Source organism: Typopeltis vanoorti, chromosome 19, assembly GCF_054136105.1.
Source record: "Typopeltis vanoorti isolate ZY-2024b chromosome 19, IOZ_Tvanoo_1.0, whole genome shotgun sequence".
Classification (NCBI taxonomy): Eukaryota; Metazoa; Arthropoda; class Arachnida; order Uropygi; family Thelyphonidae; genus Typopeltis; species Typopeltis vanoorti.
In genome coordinates, this window is record NC_143567.1 from 69,614,322 (window position 1) to 69,634,298 (window position 19,977).

The window sequence follows — 19,977 nt, forward strand, 5'->3', positions numbered from 1 at the left end:
GAGGCTCAAATTAAACATAATGGTCAAGGGCACTGACAATTCTTTGGCCGCTTCACGTACGACACGAGCTGGTATACCATCCAATCCCACAGATGTATTGACATTGAGGTTCTGTAATAGACTAGTTACCTCTACCTCATTCATCACAATTCCAGTATAAGCTGTTGGTTCCTCCATTTCCGCAAAGCCACCACCTGGATGATATACTCTTGCAAAGTGTTCGCTCAGTAATTCCACAACATCGACTGATTCAGTTACCTCCCTACCCTCAGCATTTTTTAAGATCATTCTACCATGAGCATTTTTCCTTTTACTTGCAACATATTGAAAAAACTGTTTGGGATTCTCTTTAGCCTGCATGGCCAATTTCCTTTCGTAATCTGCTTTTGCTTTTCTTACCACCCTTGTTACCATCCTGGCCTGAGCTTTATACTGTTCATGCACCTGATGGTCACCCTTCTCCTTAAATTCCCTCCACAATTGTTTCTTTTTTTGCAGCTCAAGCTTAATAGTGTTATTCATCCATTTAACCCCTACCTGATTTATTATTCGGACTCTTGGTATACAGTCAACCATTGCCTCCTGCAAACAGTTCTTGACCACCTCCCATGCACCATCAACATCCAGCCCTTGCAGTTTTACATGCCATGGCATTGAGCCAAGCACACACCTAAGCTTGTCATACTTACCAGCCCGGTAATTCCACATATACCCTGTCTTAATTGTAAATTCGACTCCTTTAGCCACCTCCCAAGTCATGACCTTATGGTCACTCTCACCAATTGGTGGCAACAAGGTCATGTTCGTTACAGCCACATTCTCAGTTGCAATTACTAGGTCCAGCACTCTCTGCCCCCTGGTATTTTCCAATACATGTTGCCGTAGATAGTTGTCCCTTAATAACTGCATAAAATCCAATTCCTTCCTCCCATGTGCCCTCTCCTCTTTCCAGTCAATATTACCATAATTGAAATCACCCATAATAATTACCCTCCTTCCATTCATTTCTTCTATTTGCTTATGCATACTATTCCCACCATCCACTCCATCACCCGGTCTATAGCAGCACCCAGTTGTATATTTTGTTCTGCTAGATTGTATCTCACACCAAACAGCCTCAAATGTGCTTTTTTCCCCATCCTGCAGTTCAACTTCTATACTCCTTGGCTGAAGCTCATCAGCTATCATCAATAACACTCCTCCCCCCTTTTTATTCACCCTGTCACTCCTGAACACGCTATACCCATCGCATTCAATCCCACTAGCTTTATCATCTTCTGTCAGCCATGTTTCACTAATACCGACAACCTGTGGCCTGGAAGTGCCAACCATGGCCAAAAACTCTTCCTTCTTGTTCCTAATACTCCTGGCATTAGTGTACATGAATCGCAGAAGCCCATTTGTCCCATCCCTACTTTGATTCCTTATACTAATTATCCCATTCTGATTTGTTGTCCGTCGTACTCGCCCGGGCATAATATACTCATTCATACACTTAACTTCCCCCCCTAAAGTCTGCATATCTACTCCCCCCCCTCTTAATAAATCTAGTTTCCCTGAGTCTGTACATCCACTTCCACATCATTCATCAACACTCTTTCAAGTCTCCGTACACCAACTCCATTCAAATGTAACCCATCCATCTTATATAAGTCCTTTCGCCCATCGAACTCATTCCACACATCCACAAATTCCACACCACTCTCCATGCATAACCCACGCATAAAGTCATTGGCAATTATGGCCCTCCTTCTAAACACTTCGCTGTCATACCGCGGTAAGATACTCACCATCCTAACTCTCTCACTCTTCTCTTTTGCTACCTCAAACAACTCCCTCACATCCTCTATCATTTCCATTTTGTCCTCTTTCAAATCATTCGTTCCTGCCACTATTATCATCTCTTTCACCCTCTGTTTTTGCAGTCGAATAGATTCGCTGACGTCCTTTATGTTCGCACCCGGCTGGTACGACTTCGTTAAACTCTCAATTATTACGCCTCTTAATAGCGAATCCCCATACAGCACTCGCTGTATATCTTTGAATTATTTAGATTGACTATGTATGTAGGCTACTTTACTGACAAGAAAAAATCTACAGATTAATGGTATGGCAATGGTCCTTCCCCCTTTAGTTAACTTTTACATGGAACACTTTGAAAACAAAATACCTCAACTACATATAAACCTTTGTATGGTTATGCTTTGCTGATGATGTGTTTGCCATTTGGCCCCATGGGAAAGACACTCTGAATTCCTTTATTACTTACCTAAACAGCTAACACTCCAAAATTCACTTCTCAGTAGAAAAGTAATCCAATAACTGTTTGCCTTTTCATAACACATTAGTCACCTGCCCTTCATATAGTTCACTATCTTTTTCCATTTATAGAAAGCCAATGTATACAGGAAGATATCTATATAAACAATCACATCATCATCCAACCCAACAGTATGGTATTCACATAATTATAGTTGGCTAGCCTGGTCACTGAATGGATAATGGATCTGCTTTCCAACCAACATGCCAAGTTTGAACCCTACTGCAGGTATGGATGTTTCTGAATAAATTCATAGATTTTTATTTATGATGAATAAATTTCATTGGCTACAGCAGGGGTGGCCAACTACGTGTCCTTTTGGAGCCAAAATAATTCCGATAAGACTTAGAAGAGCTGCAACCTTTGACCGATGCGATAGTATGGTGTAAGTGTGTGCGTGCATGCATGGCGAGGTGGAGATGCTGATCTATGCCTGCCCACCGCAACACGTTAGTTACAATTTATTAAATCTAAATATAGATCTGTTTTAAATGATGAACATTTGAACGAGCTTGTAAGAACTGCTTTGACTAATTACACATCTAATTTTAAGGAGCTCTCTAAGAAAATAGATACAAGGAAGGCTTCTACTAGTAAATAAGTAACTAAAATTATTCTAATTGTTCAAAGTAAACTTCATTTAATGTGTTTTGAATTAAACTTTTTTATTGTAGTAATTTTTATTAACCCTGTTTTTCTCTCCCTCATCTCTCTTTTTTTTATTTTGTTCCTTTTTTTTGTTGTCTCCTCTGCTCTATTTGTTTATTTTTTTCCTGGTAGAGCGTGAAGAGCTGCGTGATGTGTGGACGCAAGCCACATGGCCACCCCTGGGCTACAGTGACACCACCACCCTGCTTATTGCAGGCCTGAGGTGGCCTTTTGATGTTTTCCATGTTAGTGTTTCCAGATTATCTAAATACTTTAATTTATGAAATGACCTGTGATAATTATATTTGCACATAATGCAGTTGCAGTCGCTTCAGTTTTAATACTACACTTTTTTTTCTTTTTTTTTTTTTTAAACTGCTTGGAGCTCCTTTTTTTTAGATTTTCAGAGTTAGTCTACTATGCACTGACTACATGACTGATTTTAAAAAATGCTTCTTGTTTCTTGCAGGTGACTCCACCTTATTTGAGTGATCAGCTTGAATCTATGGATTGGTTAGATTTTCTCTCTATTTGGGAGCAACTTTCAGAAGACATGAAGCATGTTGGAGAGCTAGTTGGTGTAGAAGAAAGATTTATATCTCGAGCTATACGAGGACAGATAAATAATAATGTTCCTAAACAAGCACGCCAACTGGCTATTCATCGGCGCTTCTTTGTAGCACTGGCTTTAAATGATTTAGTTCATGAAATCCCTCTTTCGTTTGTTGCTGATAAATATGGTTGCACACGGGGTATGCTGCAATCACTTCAACAAAGTGCTGCAACTTTTGCTGGTAATTTTATAAAAGTTTTAGATATGTCACTATTATAAATACTTGCAAGTGTGTTATTTTTTATTTATTTCTTACTGATTTTTTTTTGTAAACATTGCATGTTCTGAATTATCTTTCCTTCTTCTAGTTTAATTCTGAGCATAAGATCTGATTTAAAATACCGAAATAGATATGTAATGAGCATTTAAAAAAAAAAAAAAAAGTGTGATGATCATTCCTGAGTATCCTTTTAGAGAAGACACTGTGCCAAACACTGCAATCTTGGCACCTGTCCAAACAGCATTTGAACCTTTTGGTGCCTTGCCAATGCCATTGGTTTCAACTTTTGTCCATCTTGATATTTCCACCACTCTCACACCCAGATTATACCATAGTAACATCACCCAAAGATGAGGCTAACTTGCTGATCCAGCTCCTGCACTGATGATGAGGCAAAGTCTCCCCCCCCACACACACACTCAGACGCATGCACACACACACACTCGATGCTACCCCTAATCTTCTACCAGAAAGAATAATCTTGGGCACTAACAATTCATCTCGTCCTGATGGTATCCAGCCTATTGTGTACTAAGAACTAGGGTCCAGCATTAACGCCTATCTTTTAGTCTGTCCTATTCACCTAGCATCTACCCTACAGCATGGAAACAGGCCCATGTTTGGCCTATTAAAAGTCAGCCAAAAACTTCCATTCAATTGCTCCTTCTTCTGTTCTTACAAAAACTATGGGAGAAGGTCATCACCAGCCAACTTCTCTACCATCTGGAGGTTTACCAGTAATTAGTGATTAGATATGATCTTCCAACTTTCTCCTCCAGCCTCTGGAATCAACATAAAAGTTTAGCAAAATTCATGGTTGGTCACTATGATTCAAGGTGGATGGTTTTCCTCTTGTCAAGTTTCTCCACCAATGCAGGGATACCTCAGGGCTTTACTTTCACCCACTCTCATCCTCCTGTTTATAAATGACCTGCTTGTATTCACTTCAAATCCTATTCATAGTTTTTCTGACAACAATACACTCCAACCATCCTTTTCATTTGACAAACTTTGTAGTGTCTAATTATTAGAAACCTCAAGATCTGCCATACATAATTAGGTTCTGTGTGATATCCTGTTGTTGTTGTTGTTTTTGTCAAGTCCATTGAAGAGCTTCTAGATATAACTGTGGGCCTGTAAGAACTGCTTAGGCAATCTGTTGAACTTTGATGGAGTAGAGCCTTTTCTATAGGGTTATTGTCAATTTTCTGTAGAGCAGTGGCAATTGCTGGACAAGAATAGATATGGACAGGTGTTAGTTCAACTCCTGGACAGTTGCATATTTCATAGCTTCTAGTACTATCCGGATGAATTTTCACGCCTTTAAAATGTTCCATTCTTAGTCTGGTAATGATTGTGGTTATTTCTCTATTTTCATTAATTTTGCTGATTTCATTCTTCTTGATAGTTTGTTTTACCAATCATATTTTTGTGACAAAATTAACATCAGTTAGTGATAGTGAGTGTAATTTTTCAGGTAAGTATCTTGCTTTGGCTAGTCTGTCTGCTCACTCACTGCCTTCAGTATTTACATGGGCTGGTATCCATTGCAGTGCACAGTTCTTATTTTTTTAATTTAAAATTGTTAGTTCATGGCTTTCCTGTGTGACTTTTGTTTTTTCATTTTTTAATACCTCAAGTGCAGATTTTGAGGCACTGTACGTGGTTATTCCTTCTATAATGTTTATTACTGGATTAGAATAATAGAACTTGAGAGCTGCTTGTATGGTTTTGATTTGCATTTCCTCGCCTCCAGGTAGAGTTAGAAAACCTCTTTCCTCCTCCTTGGTTGAGTGCTTCATCAAATGATCCATCAGTATAGGCAATGACATGGTTTAGATTATTTAAATGATGTATAGTGTCTACTCGTTTTCTTTTATTTTCATGCTGTGAATCCTTTTTTGAACAAGGTTCTAGGAGATTTAAGTTAATCATTGTATTTTTTGGTAGTATAGTGGAAAAGGATGGCTCTTGGCTTATTTCAGTGGACAGGTTCTCTAAGTCGATCTGTTTCTAATTTCATTATCATATTGTAAAGTAGATGATCTCTTTAGTCTAGATTTTCCTTTCCAGGCATCGAAAGTCCTGAGTGAGATGTGATTCTATTGTTGGCTCCTGATTCTATTAGTGAATTTAACTGTGGAGCGTTTTCTTCTGTCTTCTAGTATGCGAAGCCCACACTCTTGTTGAGCTTTTAAATTATTTGTGGATGAGACTGCACCTATAATAATTTTTGCTACTCTTGACTACTCTGTCAAGTTTTTTCTTTTGAGCTTGTAGGAGCTGGAGCCCAGATTGATGAGGCATATTCCATAGTGGGTCATATGAGTGCCATATATGTAGTTTGAGTGTTTTAGGTTTTGCACCCCACTTTGGTTTCCACAAAGCATTTTGATGATAGTAAGCTTTTTAAGAGTTTTATTAGATATATTTGTAATATGAGTTGTAAATCTCAGTTCAGTATCTAGGGTTAGGCCTAAGTATTTTGGAGACTCTGTTTTTCCTATTTTGTTGTTATATATATTTTGATTTGGGGGTTGTAATTGTGTTTATTTTTTCTATTAGTGGAGAAGATACTCCGTTTTGTTTTTTCTAGGTTTATCTGTAATTTAACCCATCTTTCAGAGCCATTTTATTGAATTATTTAGGACTTTTTCAGATTGTTGAGGATTACTGCTTGTGTGCCAGATTGCTATATCATCTGCATAGCATGATATTTTTGTGTCATTTATTATGTGAGGATGAATATTGTTCTTATAGATGAGAAATAGGAGTGGGCTTAAAACAAAACCTTGTGGGACTTCAGCCCAAGTTCGATGCATGTTGGAAAGCTTTCAAAGAAAAACATGTGTGAGCTAATTAGATTTCTGTGGCTACTGTTAAGAGTGGAAGAAACTGTCTTATAAGTTTGAAGTTTATGTATTCTCATCAAATCCTTGATCTTTAAGAGAAGAGAAGAGACAAGAAATCTTGTATGGTATTTGTTTTAAGTCTGATATTAAGTTTGTGGGCTCTTTAGGAAGTAAGTTTTCATTTATAATGCAAATTTGTATAAAGTGCTTGTGAAACATGAACGTTTTACACACACTGCTAAAGTAATATCATAAATTTACACTAATATTAATTGCTGTAAATGAAAATATTATTTTTGAATTTTCTTTCTCTCCATCTCAATTGATTAAGTTATCTTATTATAGTAATATCCCAAATCTGAATCTGTGATATTAACTAAAAGGGTAATGAACCTCTCAGGTACATACTACTCTGGTGTTGGGTTGTTGCAAATGAAATGGCCGATTTTAAGAACGATTGAAAAAGAAGAGAATAAAAAGAAGAAGAATACCTGTTTAATCAAAGTAACCTCTAGCAACATCAATGCATTGTTGGCAACGTGTGGCAAGGTCATTTATACCACATTTGTAAAAATCAGTGTCTCTGGAAGTGATGAGGTCCTCCACTGCCTGATAAATTGATGTGTCGTTGGCAAAGCATTTCTTGGACAAAAAATGGCTCAAGTGCCGGAAAAAATGTTAATCTGTTGGGGAAATGTCAGGAGAGTATGGAAGATGAGGCACAATTTCGTATCCCAAATTGTTGATTTGCTGTATGGTTGACACTGCCGTATATGGTCGGGCGTTATCCTGATGCAATAGGCCTCCATGTCTATTCACAAGTGCTGGTTGCTTAAGGCACAATTTGTCATGCATTTGTCGCATATCTGTACAATATCGAGCTGCATTTATCGTTTCACCTCGTGGAAGGAATGAGTAGTGAATAACACCTGCAGAAGACCACCATACAGTAAACAACATCTTCATTGGATGCAGAGGTGCCTTTGGAGCATCTTTCACTCCAACCACTGCGACGAACGTGTATGATTGTCATAGAACATCCACTTCTCATCCACAGTCACAATTCGTTGCAGGAACCTTACTTCTTTACTTCTTAAGAGAGAAGAGCACACTTCAGCACTTGCTTTCTTCAGCAACCAGTAGAAACCTGACAGTCATTCAACAGCCATTTCATTTGCAACAGTCCCACTTGGCATATCCAGCTGTTTTTCTGAGAAATTTCATTGCTGCTGTTTGAATCCATTTTTCATTCTTTTTTATGGGCCATGTTTCACATCCATATAATTAAGTTGGTTTAGACAGGATGTTACATAGTCTGATTCTGGTCTGTTTTTGTACGAGGAATGGCTTCAATACATTAATTATGACGCTTACTTTAACCTAACATGATATTTTAATGTCTATATCTTTTTCATATTAATATGATAAGTCACATCTCGGGTATTTTAAAGTGTTTACTTGTTCTAATATTTTATATCTATATTATTTTACATATTTGGTTTTCTCTTTGAAAACCATTATTTTTGTCTTTACTTTAGATATTCTCATGTTATATTTTCTGAAATTTCATTTAATGGTTTTACTTATCTTTGTAAATCGTCTTCTGATGCAGCTAATATAATTTGATCATCTGCAAATAATAGTGTATCTATATTTATTTGTGGGTTTATTTGTATACTAAATGGGTTATGCTGTTTCCTGATTGTTATTATTTTATTTATAAATAGTAGAGGCGATAGGGTACATTGTTAGATGTGTGCGTGCATATAAGAGCTCGTGAGCGCTTATGGTATGATTGTTTGTGCAAATATCTCTCTATATGTGTGGGTTTTCTAAAAACTGAAAATGATAAGGAACCATCTGGAAGATGTGTGATAAGTGTATCCAGGAAGGGCAAACAGCTATTAGCTTCCAGTTCCATTGTAAAGTGGATTTTTGGATGTTGGGCTATTTAAATGCGCTAAGAATGTTTCCAATGTCTCTAGGTAATGTGGCCAAATAGCAAGCACATTATCAACATATTGTAGCCAAAGTGTTGGTTTGAGAGTGGGTGTATTGATTGCTAGTTTTTCCAGGTGTTCTATGTAAAAGTTGGCTGGGGGGAAAGTGGGGGAGCCCATGACTGTCCCATCTATTTGTTTGTATATTTTTCCTTTTGATGTGAAATATCCTGCATGTATTGTGAATTTGAATAGTTCAAATATATCAGAGGGGGGGGGGGGTGACTTCAGTAGATTGAGGGTTTCTATTGGTGGTACATTTGTGAATAGTGAGGTGATATCAAAGCTTACTATTAAGTCTGAGCTTTTTAGGGTATAGTGTTGTAAGATGCTTTTTAGGTGGGCTGAATTTTTGACATAGGAGGAAGAATTGTTTGTGAGAGTGGCTAGTAGCTAGCTTAGCTAAATGTCTAGCCAGTTTGTATGTGGGACTATTTATACTGTCCACAATTGGACATAAGGGTGTACCTTGTTTGTGAATTTTTGGTACTCCATAAATCCTAGGTGTTTTAACATGGAAGGGCTTGAGTTTGTTTACTGTGTCTTTGGGCCAGGAAGTGACTTTTTTCAATAATTTATGTGCCTTATTCTTTTGTGTGTTGGTGGGATTGCGATCTATAATTTTGTATGTTGACTGATCTTGTAACAGTGTGTGCATTTTGTTTTCATATTCTGTTGTGTCCATCACCACGGTTGCATTCCCTTTGGCTGCGTTTGTTATGATAATCTGGCTATTATTCTGTAGCTCTTTTACAGCAATGATTTCCTTATGTGGGATATTATTTTTGGGAGGCTTAGACTTGATTAGGATGTTGGCCACATCTAAACGTATGTTGTTGGCTATCGTTGGCGGCAGGTCATATATTCCCCATTCGATGGACACCATTATTTCGGCTTTTGGAACTTGCATGGGAGTGACGGCAAAATTGTGCCCTCGACTTAAAGCACTATGGCTTCTTTTCTTAAGGTGAGCGACGATAAATTCACGACGATGAGGTCTTGTCGTAATTGTGGTCGTTGTATAGTGTTGCGTTGTTGGAGATTTTCAAACTTATTTTGGTGCCGGTTTTTGACTATGTTGAATTCTTTTTTAGCCGTTGTGTCGGTGATGTTATCTAGGATCTCCCATAGTTTCGTATTCAGAATATTATATAGTGATTCACGTAGTGCGTTGATGGTTGAATTTGATTTTGCTAATTCCAGATGAGTGCTGTTAATCTGTTCCCACAATTTTTTTTTTTTAAGATAGAGGGTGCCAAAATCAGGACTCTAGTCTTTGTGTTGCTGCTACAATTTTGTTTAACTAGTCCGTTGATTACACCATGTTGTTATAGTCTCGCGTATTGTGACAAACTGTGTTTTGTGCTCTGAAGATGCTGGTTATATCACCAGCGAAATATCAGCAATAAGTTCATAAATTAATTATTTACTTATTTTTCTGTGTTCTAATATATACCGTTAAGAAATAACATGTACGATGAACACATAAGTCTGTCCACTATTTTAAATAATTCTTGTCTATTAATTTCATTGAAGGCTTTTTCATAATCATGAAGACCACATGTGTTTCTTTTTGAAATTCACTTCTCTTTCGATTAATAATTTTAGAGTAAAAATTGAGTCAATGCAAGATCGGTTTTTTCAGAATCCATTCTGTTCCTCTAGTTTTTTTTTTCAGCAATACTCTTTAGTTTCTCTTTTAATATTCCTGCATATATTTTGTACCCTGCATTTAGCACACTAAATCCTCTATAGTTATTGCAGTCATTTTTATGTCCTTTTTTCCCAAAAGTTTGCAGTTTTTCCAGAAATCCAGATCATGTTAAAGAATTTTAGGATTCTTTCATTAAATTTTTCACCTGCATTTTTGTATAGTTCCATGTTTATATTGTCTTTTCCTGGTATTTTTCATCTTATTTATTATATTTTTTTGTTCTGACATCATAATATTTTCTGATAGTTCATTCTTTGTTGTATAAAATTTTCATCAATCCAGAGATTTTGAAAATAAAGTTACCCATTGTATTTTTACCTTTTCTTTTATTTCATTAATCACTTAACACGTATAAAACCAACAGTAATAACTTTAATGAATTAAAGGTACAAATATTTCGTACTGAAAGTAAGAGTACATCATAAGTGTAGAACAAACATTTAAAGGAATGGAATACAAAGTACAGAACAGTTGGTGGATCACCAATTAAATTGTTGCTGTATGCCAGAAGATTAATTAAAATTATATTAAATAATTCTTTAAAGAATTATTTGTCTACAAGTGTCTATCGAAAACCTACTTTTACTGGCAGATACATTCATCAAAAGTCTGCTCATCAGACCTCTCAAAAAATTGGCATTATCAAATCTTTAATTAATAGAGCACATAAACTGTGCTCCTCTCCTTTAAGCTTAGAATAAGAACTTTTTACTATAAAAAAGTTAATAGAATCTAATGGTTACAACCCTAATCAAATCCAGCCGATAATTGACTCATGTGTTCCAACACCTCAGGATTCTTCAACAGACCACAGAGTTCCAGTCCCTTACATTTCAGGCATCTGAGAACCTATTGGCAGAATTTTGAAGAAGTATCATCTTATTCCCACATATTTTCTCATCAACAGAATTTCTCTTTTTTTTGCCATCTACAAAAGACAAACTGGCACCTCTATCATTGGCTGGTGTTTACCAGATACCATCTCAATGTAACTTATATACTTTGGACAAACAGGCCATTCTGTGGAATAAAGAATGAAGGAACATCAATATTATATCGAATACATGAAATCTCACAAGTCTGGTCTAGCACAACATAGTGTTGACACTAATCATAATATTCAGTGGGATAAAGCTTGTCTGCTCCACAGATGCAAGTTTAAATATGAACACCTTTTTAAAGAAAGTTGTGAAGCCCTTTTGCATCGACTGAATTTGAATCGAAATGACTATTTCTCTCTCCCAAAAGTTTGGGAGATTCTTATCTTATGCAACCACCAATGAATAATCATCTTTAAAGAATTATTTAATATTATTTTAATTAATCTTCTGGCACGTGGCAACAATTTAATTGGTGATCCACCGACTGTTCTGTACTTTGTATTCCATTCCTTTAACTGTTTGTTCTACACTGATGATGTACTGTTACTTTCAGTACAAAATATTTGTACCTTTAATTCATTAAAGTTATTACTGTTGGTTTTATACGTGTTAAGTGATTAATTTATTGTACCACAGGTACCTCTAAAGATTAGACTTTTATTTCATTGTTCACGTACTTTATTATATTATAGGTTTTTGGTTGTGGCTTAGATATATCCTGTTCTAGTTCTGTTACAAATTGTTCCATCTCTCTCTATATATATATGCTTTTTCCTTACTTCTCATTTTGCAGTTGTATTGTTTCTTTTGTACTCTATTTCTGTTGTCTTAAAATTTAGCTATTTCTGGTAGCTGTCTTTTTTTGTTTTTATTATCTTTTCTCTTTCTTTATCCCATTTCATAGTCTTCTTTTTCTATTCCATTTGCTCTTTATTCTAAGCTTTCAGCTGCCTGCGTTTGTCAGGATCTGTTTGAGATTTTCCCATTCCTCTTCTCTGTCATTTATTCATGTGTGGTTTCTGTTTTTAAATCAGTGCATTTTTGATACTGTTGCCTAGTATGGGGATCTTGTAGTGTAAACGTTTTATAACTTGATTGATAGTTATTTTTCACTTTATTTATTTTTAGCCACTTTGGTTTAAATCAAAATTTTGCCAATATCATATAATGATCAGGCTTTTAATTCAAAGCCTTGATATGCTCTTATGAATACATCTTTCCTGTTTTTCCATTATTTGTATTTCCAGTTTCCTATTATGGCATTTAAATCCTCTGCTAGTAGTATTGATTATTTGCATTTCCTGTTTTTCCATTATTTCTTGTTTTTTCTGTCTTAAGGATCAAAGCTGTATAACTGAGAGGAGACCTCCACATAGCCTTTAAAGGAATGCTGGGAATCGACCAGGGCTTCTGACCTAATGTCCAATCCTCACCTTCTCATGGTGCACCCTGTTAGGTATCTATCTGGATACTGAACGAATGAGGATGGGCAGGCAATTTGGGATTTAGCTGACCAAATTGTATTCCTATTGGCTTAAACCACAATATTAAATGATGGTACATGATTAGTAATGATGTAAATTTTTCATGTAGTACTATCATATCCTGTACACCCCCTTGAAGGTAAATATCACGAATTTGATGATGATGATGATGATGATGTATTTTCTCTTTCCTATTATGGCATTTAAATTCCCTGCTAGTAGTAAATAGTATGTTTTATTTGTTTTTTATCTATATCTTTCTGCAGTTCTTTGTAGAAAGGTTTTACTGTCTTCTTCTTTCCTCTCTTCTGGTGCATATTCCCAAATTGTTGTTATGTGACCTCTTAATGTTTTGAATCTCATTTCTGTTAGACTTTCATTCCAGTAATTATAATATACAATATATTGTTCTTTATAGATTTATGTATCATTATACCTGTTTTTGTTATTTCTTCTTCTTTTTTTTTATTCCACTATATAGATTTCTACATAGTTATTTGTTTCCTTCGTACTTTTATTTATTTATTTATTATTATTAATTATTACTTTTTTACTTTATCTTTGTTTCCATTACTACAGATATTTTTATGTTGGCTTGGTTTAGTTTTGTTGTAGTTCCTCTTCTTCGTTTGTAATACTCCTTACATTTCAAGTTGCAGTTTTAATTCTGTATTCCTTCTTCCAATTTTGCTTGTCTTTTACTGAATCATAATTGTTTTCCCTGATAGCCCATCTAGCATTTCTTTGGTTGAGATTTGAAAGTATATCAAATATCCCTAGCACAGGTTACTAGCCTTTCACTGGGTAACTCCAGTGGTTGGGTTGCTACCTAATGTCTCTGGACAGGCAGTTCTAACATCATTCACTCTATTAGGGTGTTAGGGTTATACCACCCATGCTCGGTCACCAGTTCCTTGTTTTTAAATTAAAGATGCCAAGAAATTATATTCTTGGTTTCACCCTTTATCCAAGTGTAAGCAAACAAAGTTTCACATAAAGTCACTTCATGACTGGGCTACTTATATATAAAGGCTGATGACTTCACATCAATTGCCTTAGTATCCCATAATGCAAAGTATATATTCTTACATACATGTATAATGCTGTGAATTATGAGAAGGGCCACTACCCAGACTGGTTTCAACCATATGCCCAGAGTAGTTAGTATAGGGGTTCAAGAGAACCTGATAGTATTAGGAGAAAGAAAAGACAGATAAAAAAAAAGGCCTTGGCTCTTTTATATCATTATATAGCCAAAGGCTATCAATTTTCCTTTTTCACCAATCTCATATAGATGAACAACCAAAAGATCAATTGAAACTAAAGCACAAAGATGAGTGATACTCAGGTGGTTAGCCTTATCTTAGTTAACCACCTTGAATTGGCCTTCTCTGCCTGGGATTGCTCTCCATTGATCCCTGCAATTAACTATAAAACCACATTGAATTAAGAGGATGGAACTATTTAAAAAACCTCTCATAGCAAGAATAGACAGAATTTTATCTCATCCTGGTGAATATTGCATGATGTGGATGGTCTGCACCATCTAGTCAAAAATTTGATATCTCCTGGAATACTTCTTTCTAAATACAAAAATGTATGACTGAACAGCAAAATTTCCGCAGTACAATATTATAAAGCATTTGGATGTCATATTGCTGGTTTTCAAATCCACGTTTCTTTCTAACCTTCCATAAATGGTATTTTAGTTTGTTAATTATAAAAATCCAACTTCTCTTCTCATTGCTGACAGGTGGTGGGTGCTGCAAAAAAATATTCTGTTCTGTTATAAGTAATTGAATGTCTGTCACATTATTTAATCTGTTCCAAATACGCAGGGCAAGAGGGCAGCTGTAGAATGCATGCTCTACTGTTTCCAATCAGTAACAGATGTCACAGCTTGGATCTCCTGTTAAATTACCTCCATTTAATGGTATTGAAGGAAGGCGGCCACATGCAATTCTCCAAGCAAGATCCCTCCTGTTAGGGTTATTCTTGGAACTTCAATAAATTATGAAACAAAGTACAGTTGACTATTGAAGAATGCAGGTTTGAACTGCACAGGTCCACTTATATGTGGTTTTTTTTAATAAAGATATTGGAAATTTTTTTAGAGATTTCGACAATTTGAAAAAATTTGCAGATGAACTGCATAACTTAAAAATATTGAAAAAATTAAGAAAACGTTAGATATGCCATGAATGCATAAAATGTATGTAGACACTGGTCTATTTTATCATTTACTACCATAAAATACATCATCATCATTGAATTCCTGCCATGTACCCTCAAGGGATGTACAGGATAATATGATAATACTACATGAAAAACTTACATCATTGCTAACTTCCTATCAACAATTTTCCTCCAAATCAATCTGTTACCTGTCAAGACTCCAACATTATCAGATCTTATGTTTCTTGTATCACTCTATCTACATTTTGGTCTTCTTCTAGGTCTTTTTCCTGCCAACCTGGCAGAGAACACTTCCTTTGCTAATCTTTCATCTCCCATTCTGTTTTAAATGACCATACCACCTGAGATTAGATTGGCTAACACTTTCCTGGATGCTAACAATGTCAAGTTCTTTCCTAATATCCTTGTTTTCAGTGATGCCATCTGTTCACACCCTTATCATATCTGTGGTCTCTAGTCTTTGGTCAAGTGTTTTATTTCTAACCCAGCTCTCAGATCCATAAGTTAAAATTGGTTTGAACACTGTCTTGTATGCAGCTAATTTATTGTTTTTACTAATTTCTTTCTTATTCCATATAAATTTATTCAGTTTACATCCTACTGTACTGGCTTTGTTGATTCTGTTGTCTATTTCAATATTTAATTTACCATCTTCACTAAAAATCATGCCTAGGTAGCTGAAATGTTTTACTTGTTATATAGGTTCTCCATTCACGATGCAGTTGATATTTTCTATGTTTCTGTCTATTATAAAAAAAGTTAAAATTTATCAAAACTTACAAACACTTACAAACTGTACATGGTACTATTCACAATTCAGAGAAATGTAAACGAATGTAAAGATGAAGTATTAAATCATAACTGCATAAAATTAACTGTTATTAATTAGTTAGACTAATTAATTACCATAAAATAAAAGAATTATAACAATCCACTAATTAGTGTATAGGCTATGCTACTGCGAAGCAATCGAATCGATTGCACTAGGGTACCATAAAGCATTCATGTTGCTGCTGCTGCTTTGTTATCAGTGCATGAATAATTATACCTGTAAATAAATATGAATTACTTTTTCACATTATCTTTTCATTTTTGATGTCTACTGTTAGCAATACATATAATGTAGGTACTGTCAGACATACGATTCATCTTGTTAACAGACAACATAAAGTTGCGGTATCGATAAATACAATACAATACAGTACAGTACTGTAAATGTATTTTCACTTCCTTATGATTTTCTTTAATAACATTTTCTTTTCTGTAGCTTACTTTATTGTAAGAATATAGCTCAGTAGTTATAGATGAAGTCCTTTGGTTGGAAAGACCTGGGTTCGATTCCTTTCCATGATGTGAGGAACCTTTATCTGGTCTCTTTCGACTAAAGGTGAGTTAAACAATCTCATACAGAGGTGGGGGGTTTTTTCTCCTAGTAACTCAGGTTTTTGATCCCTCAAAACAGGCAAATTGGTCTCGTGAACACACACACGGCTACAGTCATAAATACTTATGGCAGGGAAGGCAACGGGAAACCACCTCGCGTCCTATCTCTCTAGTAATCAGCTGTGACCATCTCAGGAAAGAGAGGAGTCTACAGGCTAAGGATTAGTATATTATCCATACATACCATACAAAATGTGTGTTAATCGAATGTTTATGTTATCGTTAAGGCTTCCAGTCAGCAGTAGGCTATTAGTAGTTAAGGTTTTGAGCAGTCAAAAGTTATATGCAGATTTTCAAACAACATGGGGGGGGGGGGTCAGCATCCCTAACCCCTGGGGTTGTTCAAGGGTCAACTATACTAGAAAAATATTTGGAGATTTGCAACAATTTGAAAAACTTGTAAACGAACCGTGTACTTAAAAATATCAAAAAAATTAAGAAAAGGTTAGGTATGTCATGAATGCATATAATATATGTGGATACAAGTCTATTTTATCATTTACTACCATAAAAATATACATAAATCTATTATAAAAAGTTAAATTTTATCAAAACTTACACACACACAAACAGTTACAGACCGTACATGGCAATTTTAGTCGAGAGAAGTGTAAAGAAATGTAAATATGCAGTTTAATCATAACTGCATAAAATTAACTATTATTTAATAAGGTTAAATTAATTAATCAGCATAAAGTAAAAAATTTATAACGATTCATTCATTAGTATATAGGCTAGGCTACTGCAAAGCAATCATATCGATTGCACTACTCTACCATAAAGCAATTGTATTGCTGCTACTTCATTATCGATGCATGAATCGTTAACCTGTAAATAAATATCAATAATTTCTTTTTCACATTATCCTTTCATTTTTGATGTCTAGTGTTATTAATATGTATAACATCTACAGTGTTTTATCAAATATCATATAAGACAATATTGATGTAGGTACTGACAGACATGCGATTCATCTTGTAAACAGACAGACGACATAAACATACGGTATCAATAAATACAGTACAGTACTATAAATGTATTAATAACATTTTCTTTTCTCTAGCTTACTTTATTGTAGGAATATAGTATATACAAAATATGTGTTAATCGACTGTTTATGTTATCAGTAAGGCTTCCGGTCAACGGTAGGCTATTAGTAATTAAGTTTTTTGGGAAGTCCAAAGCTATAAGTGGATTTTCGAACAATGCAGGGGGGGGGGTTGGAGTCCCTAATCCCTGCATTGTTCAAGGGTCACCTGTATTGTTGTCAGTACCCCAGCTGTGGAAGTTCATGCCTAAAGAGATTAAAGATTTCTTTATACCAAATTTTATTTTTTTTAATGGAAAAATTGTCAATGCCAGAGTGTTGTAGCAGTCTTAGAGTAAGCATAGTGTTGTAGTATTCAGGAACAATCTCAGCTTTTGGACTTTTATAATCATTTACTCCAAACAGGGAAAGATGAAAACCCAGGTAGTGCAAGAGGTCTGCACATGTGTGACTGGTCTGCAATATTTTATGGATTTTTGAAGCTGGATTGCTTAAATAGCAGAATTTTAAGACCAGAAGCCCAAATCCTTTATGCTTCTTTGATAGTTGAAGAAATTCCTTTTTAATTTCTTGGTATCGGCTGGACCAAAAAAATTGCACAGGCTTACTATATAATTGCTTTTTTTCAGCTTCTGTGATGTCTATAATATTTATTATGTACAACTGAGCAGGAAAGATTATTGTTTTGAGTAGGCTTTAAAAGAAAAGGAAAGTGGCCCCATTTTCCAGACTTCTAAGGTTTCAAAGTTCTTGTATATAAGTTCTTGAACTGGTAATATTGGGTAAGTGGAGAAGGGAATTCCAAGTATAATGAGAGGTTCTCACTTAGGGGTTAGTCCAAAAGGAATGCCTTCAAGGTCTCGCTTTCCAAAAACTTCTAATTTTGTCTTATCTGCATTAGTAGTTAATCCACTGATCTTTCTGAATTTTTCCAAAATATCAAAAAAGCTATATATGGAATCATTATCCTTCAATATGCCCACTACATCATCGGCATATGCTAATACTTTATTTTCCTTCATAGTTGAAGGAACTGTTATTCCTCGTACAGCAAGTGTATTGTCAACTTTCTGTAAGAAAGATTCAAGAACAATGTAAAAAGCAGTGGACTAAGAGGGTAACCTTGCTTGACTCCTTTTCAAATTTTGACCAGATCTGACAGGAACCCACTAGGAGGCAGGTAGTTGAATTGGCTTAGGCTCCTTTAATAACGTATAGCAGCTTTTTGCCTACACCAGTTTGCTGGTGGATGTGGAACAGAAAGAGATGTCAGACATTACAAATGCTTGAGCAAGGTATACTGATAGCAGCACTGCCATCAACAGCTTTTTTTCGTATTAACTGAGCGGATTAGATCACATAGCAGAAATGGATTAAATTCTACTGCTCAGACCAGAACTCCATACACCTGTGTGCTTTTAATTATTTATCTCATTCCCACTTTGAGCCTGTTATTGATAATGTGGAAAAATATCTTGTAGTCAGTATTAGATAGAGAAATAGGTCTCCAACTGCTGATTAAGGTGTGATCTCTATTAGGTTTTGGAATGAGGATGATATGATTTGCTACAAATTCACTTGGTATGTGTCCTAATGAGAGAAAGGAATTAAATCGTATAACTAGAATGGGAAGAATAAAATCCCAGGCTTCGTGGTAAAGTTCTATCCCTCCATCAGGTCCTGGTGATTTTCTTGTCTGGCATTCTTTATAGGCTGTGGTAACTCCAGATGCTGTAATGAGTCTGTCAAGTCCATCTTGGGTATGAAGTGGAAAGCCATTAATGTTCCAAGAGTTATAATTTCCAACAGTGCTATTGTCTTCAAACAGATTTTTGTTTTTTGTTTTCAAAGTGTTTTTGAAAGGAATCAAAGATGTCTTGAGGGATGGACTCACCATTAATGCAGATTTGAATGATAGCCCTTTCTTTGCAGAATTTAGTGAATTGTCTCTATCGTACAAAATCGTACCAACCTGGTGCGACCATAAAGGACGTAACTGCGTCTATTAGAGAGCAAAAGGAAAGGGTGAATGGAATGATTGTTGTGGCAGGTACGAATGATTTGAAAGGAGATAAAATGGAAATGATAGAAGACCTGAATGAATTGTTTGAGGTAGAAAAAGAAAAGAGTGAGAGAGTTAGAATGATTAGTCTTTTGCCACGGTATGACAGTGAAATGTTTAAAAGGAGGGCTATAATTGCGAATGACTTTATGCGTGGGTTATGTATGACGAGTGGTGTGGAATTTGTGGATGTGTGGAGTGAGTTTGATGGGCGAAAGGATCTATATAAGATGGATGGCTTGCATTTGAATGGTTACGGTGTAAGAAGACTTGAGAAAGTGTTGCTGAATGTAGTGGATGTGCAAATTCAGGGAAACTAGATTTGTTAGGGGGGGGTAGAGATACAGTCCTTATGGAGGCAGTTGAATGTAAGAATGAATATAATATGCCAGAGCAAATAAGGACAACAAATCTGAGTGGGATAGTTAATATAAGGCATCAAGGTAGGGTTGGGGCTAATGGGGGTCTTAAATTCATGTACACTAATACTAGGAGT

General features: G+C 35.6%; 1 protein-coding gene across 1 annotated transcript in view; it reads left to right on the plus strand.

Moving 5' to 3' along the window:
- PolQ (DNA polymerase theta) overlaps positions 1-19,977 on the plus strand; it is a 379,759-nt gene that overhangs the window by 239,948 nt on the left and 119,834 nt on the right. Inside the window, exon 14 of the mRNA XM_090409009.1 lies at positions 3,438-3,762. Coding sequence (XP_090265135.1) covers positions 3,438-3,762 — 325 coding nt within the window. The remainder of the gene's footprint in view (positions 1-3,437; positions 3,763-19,977) is intronic.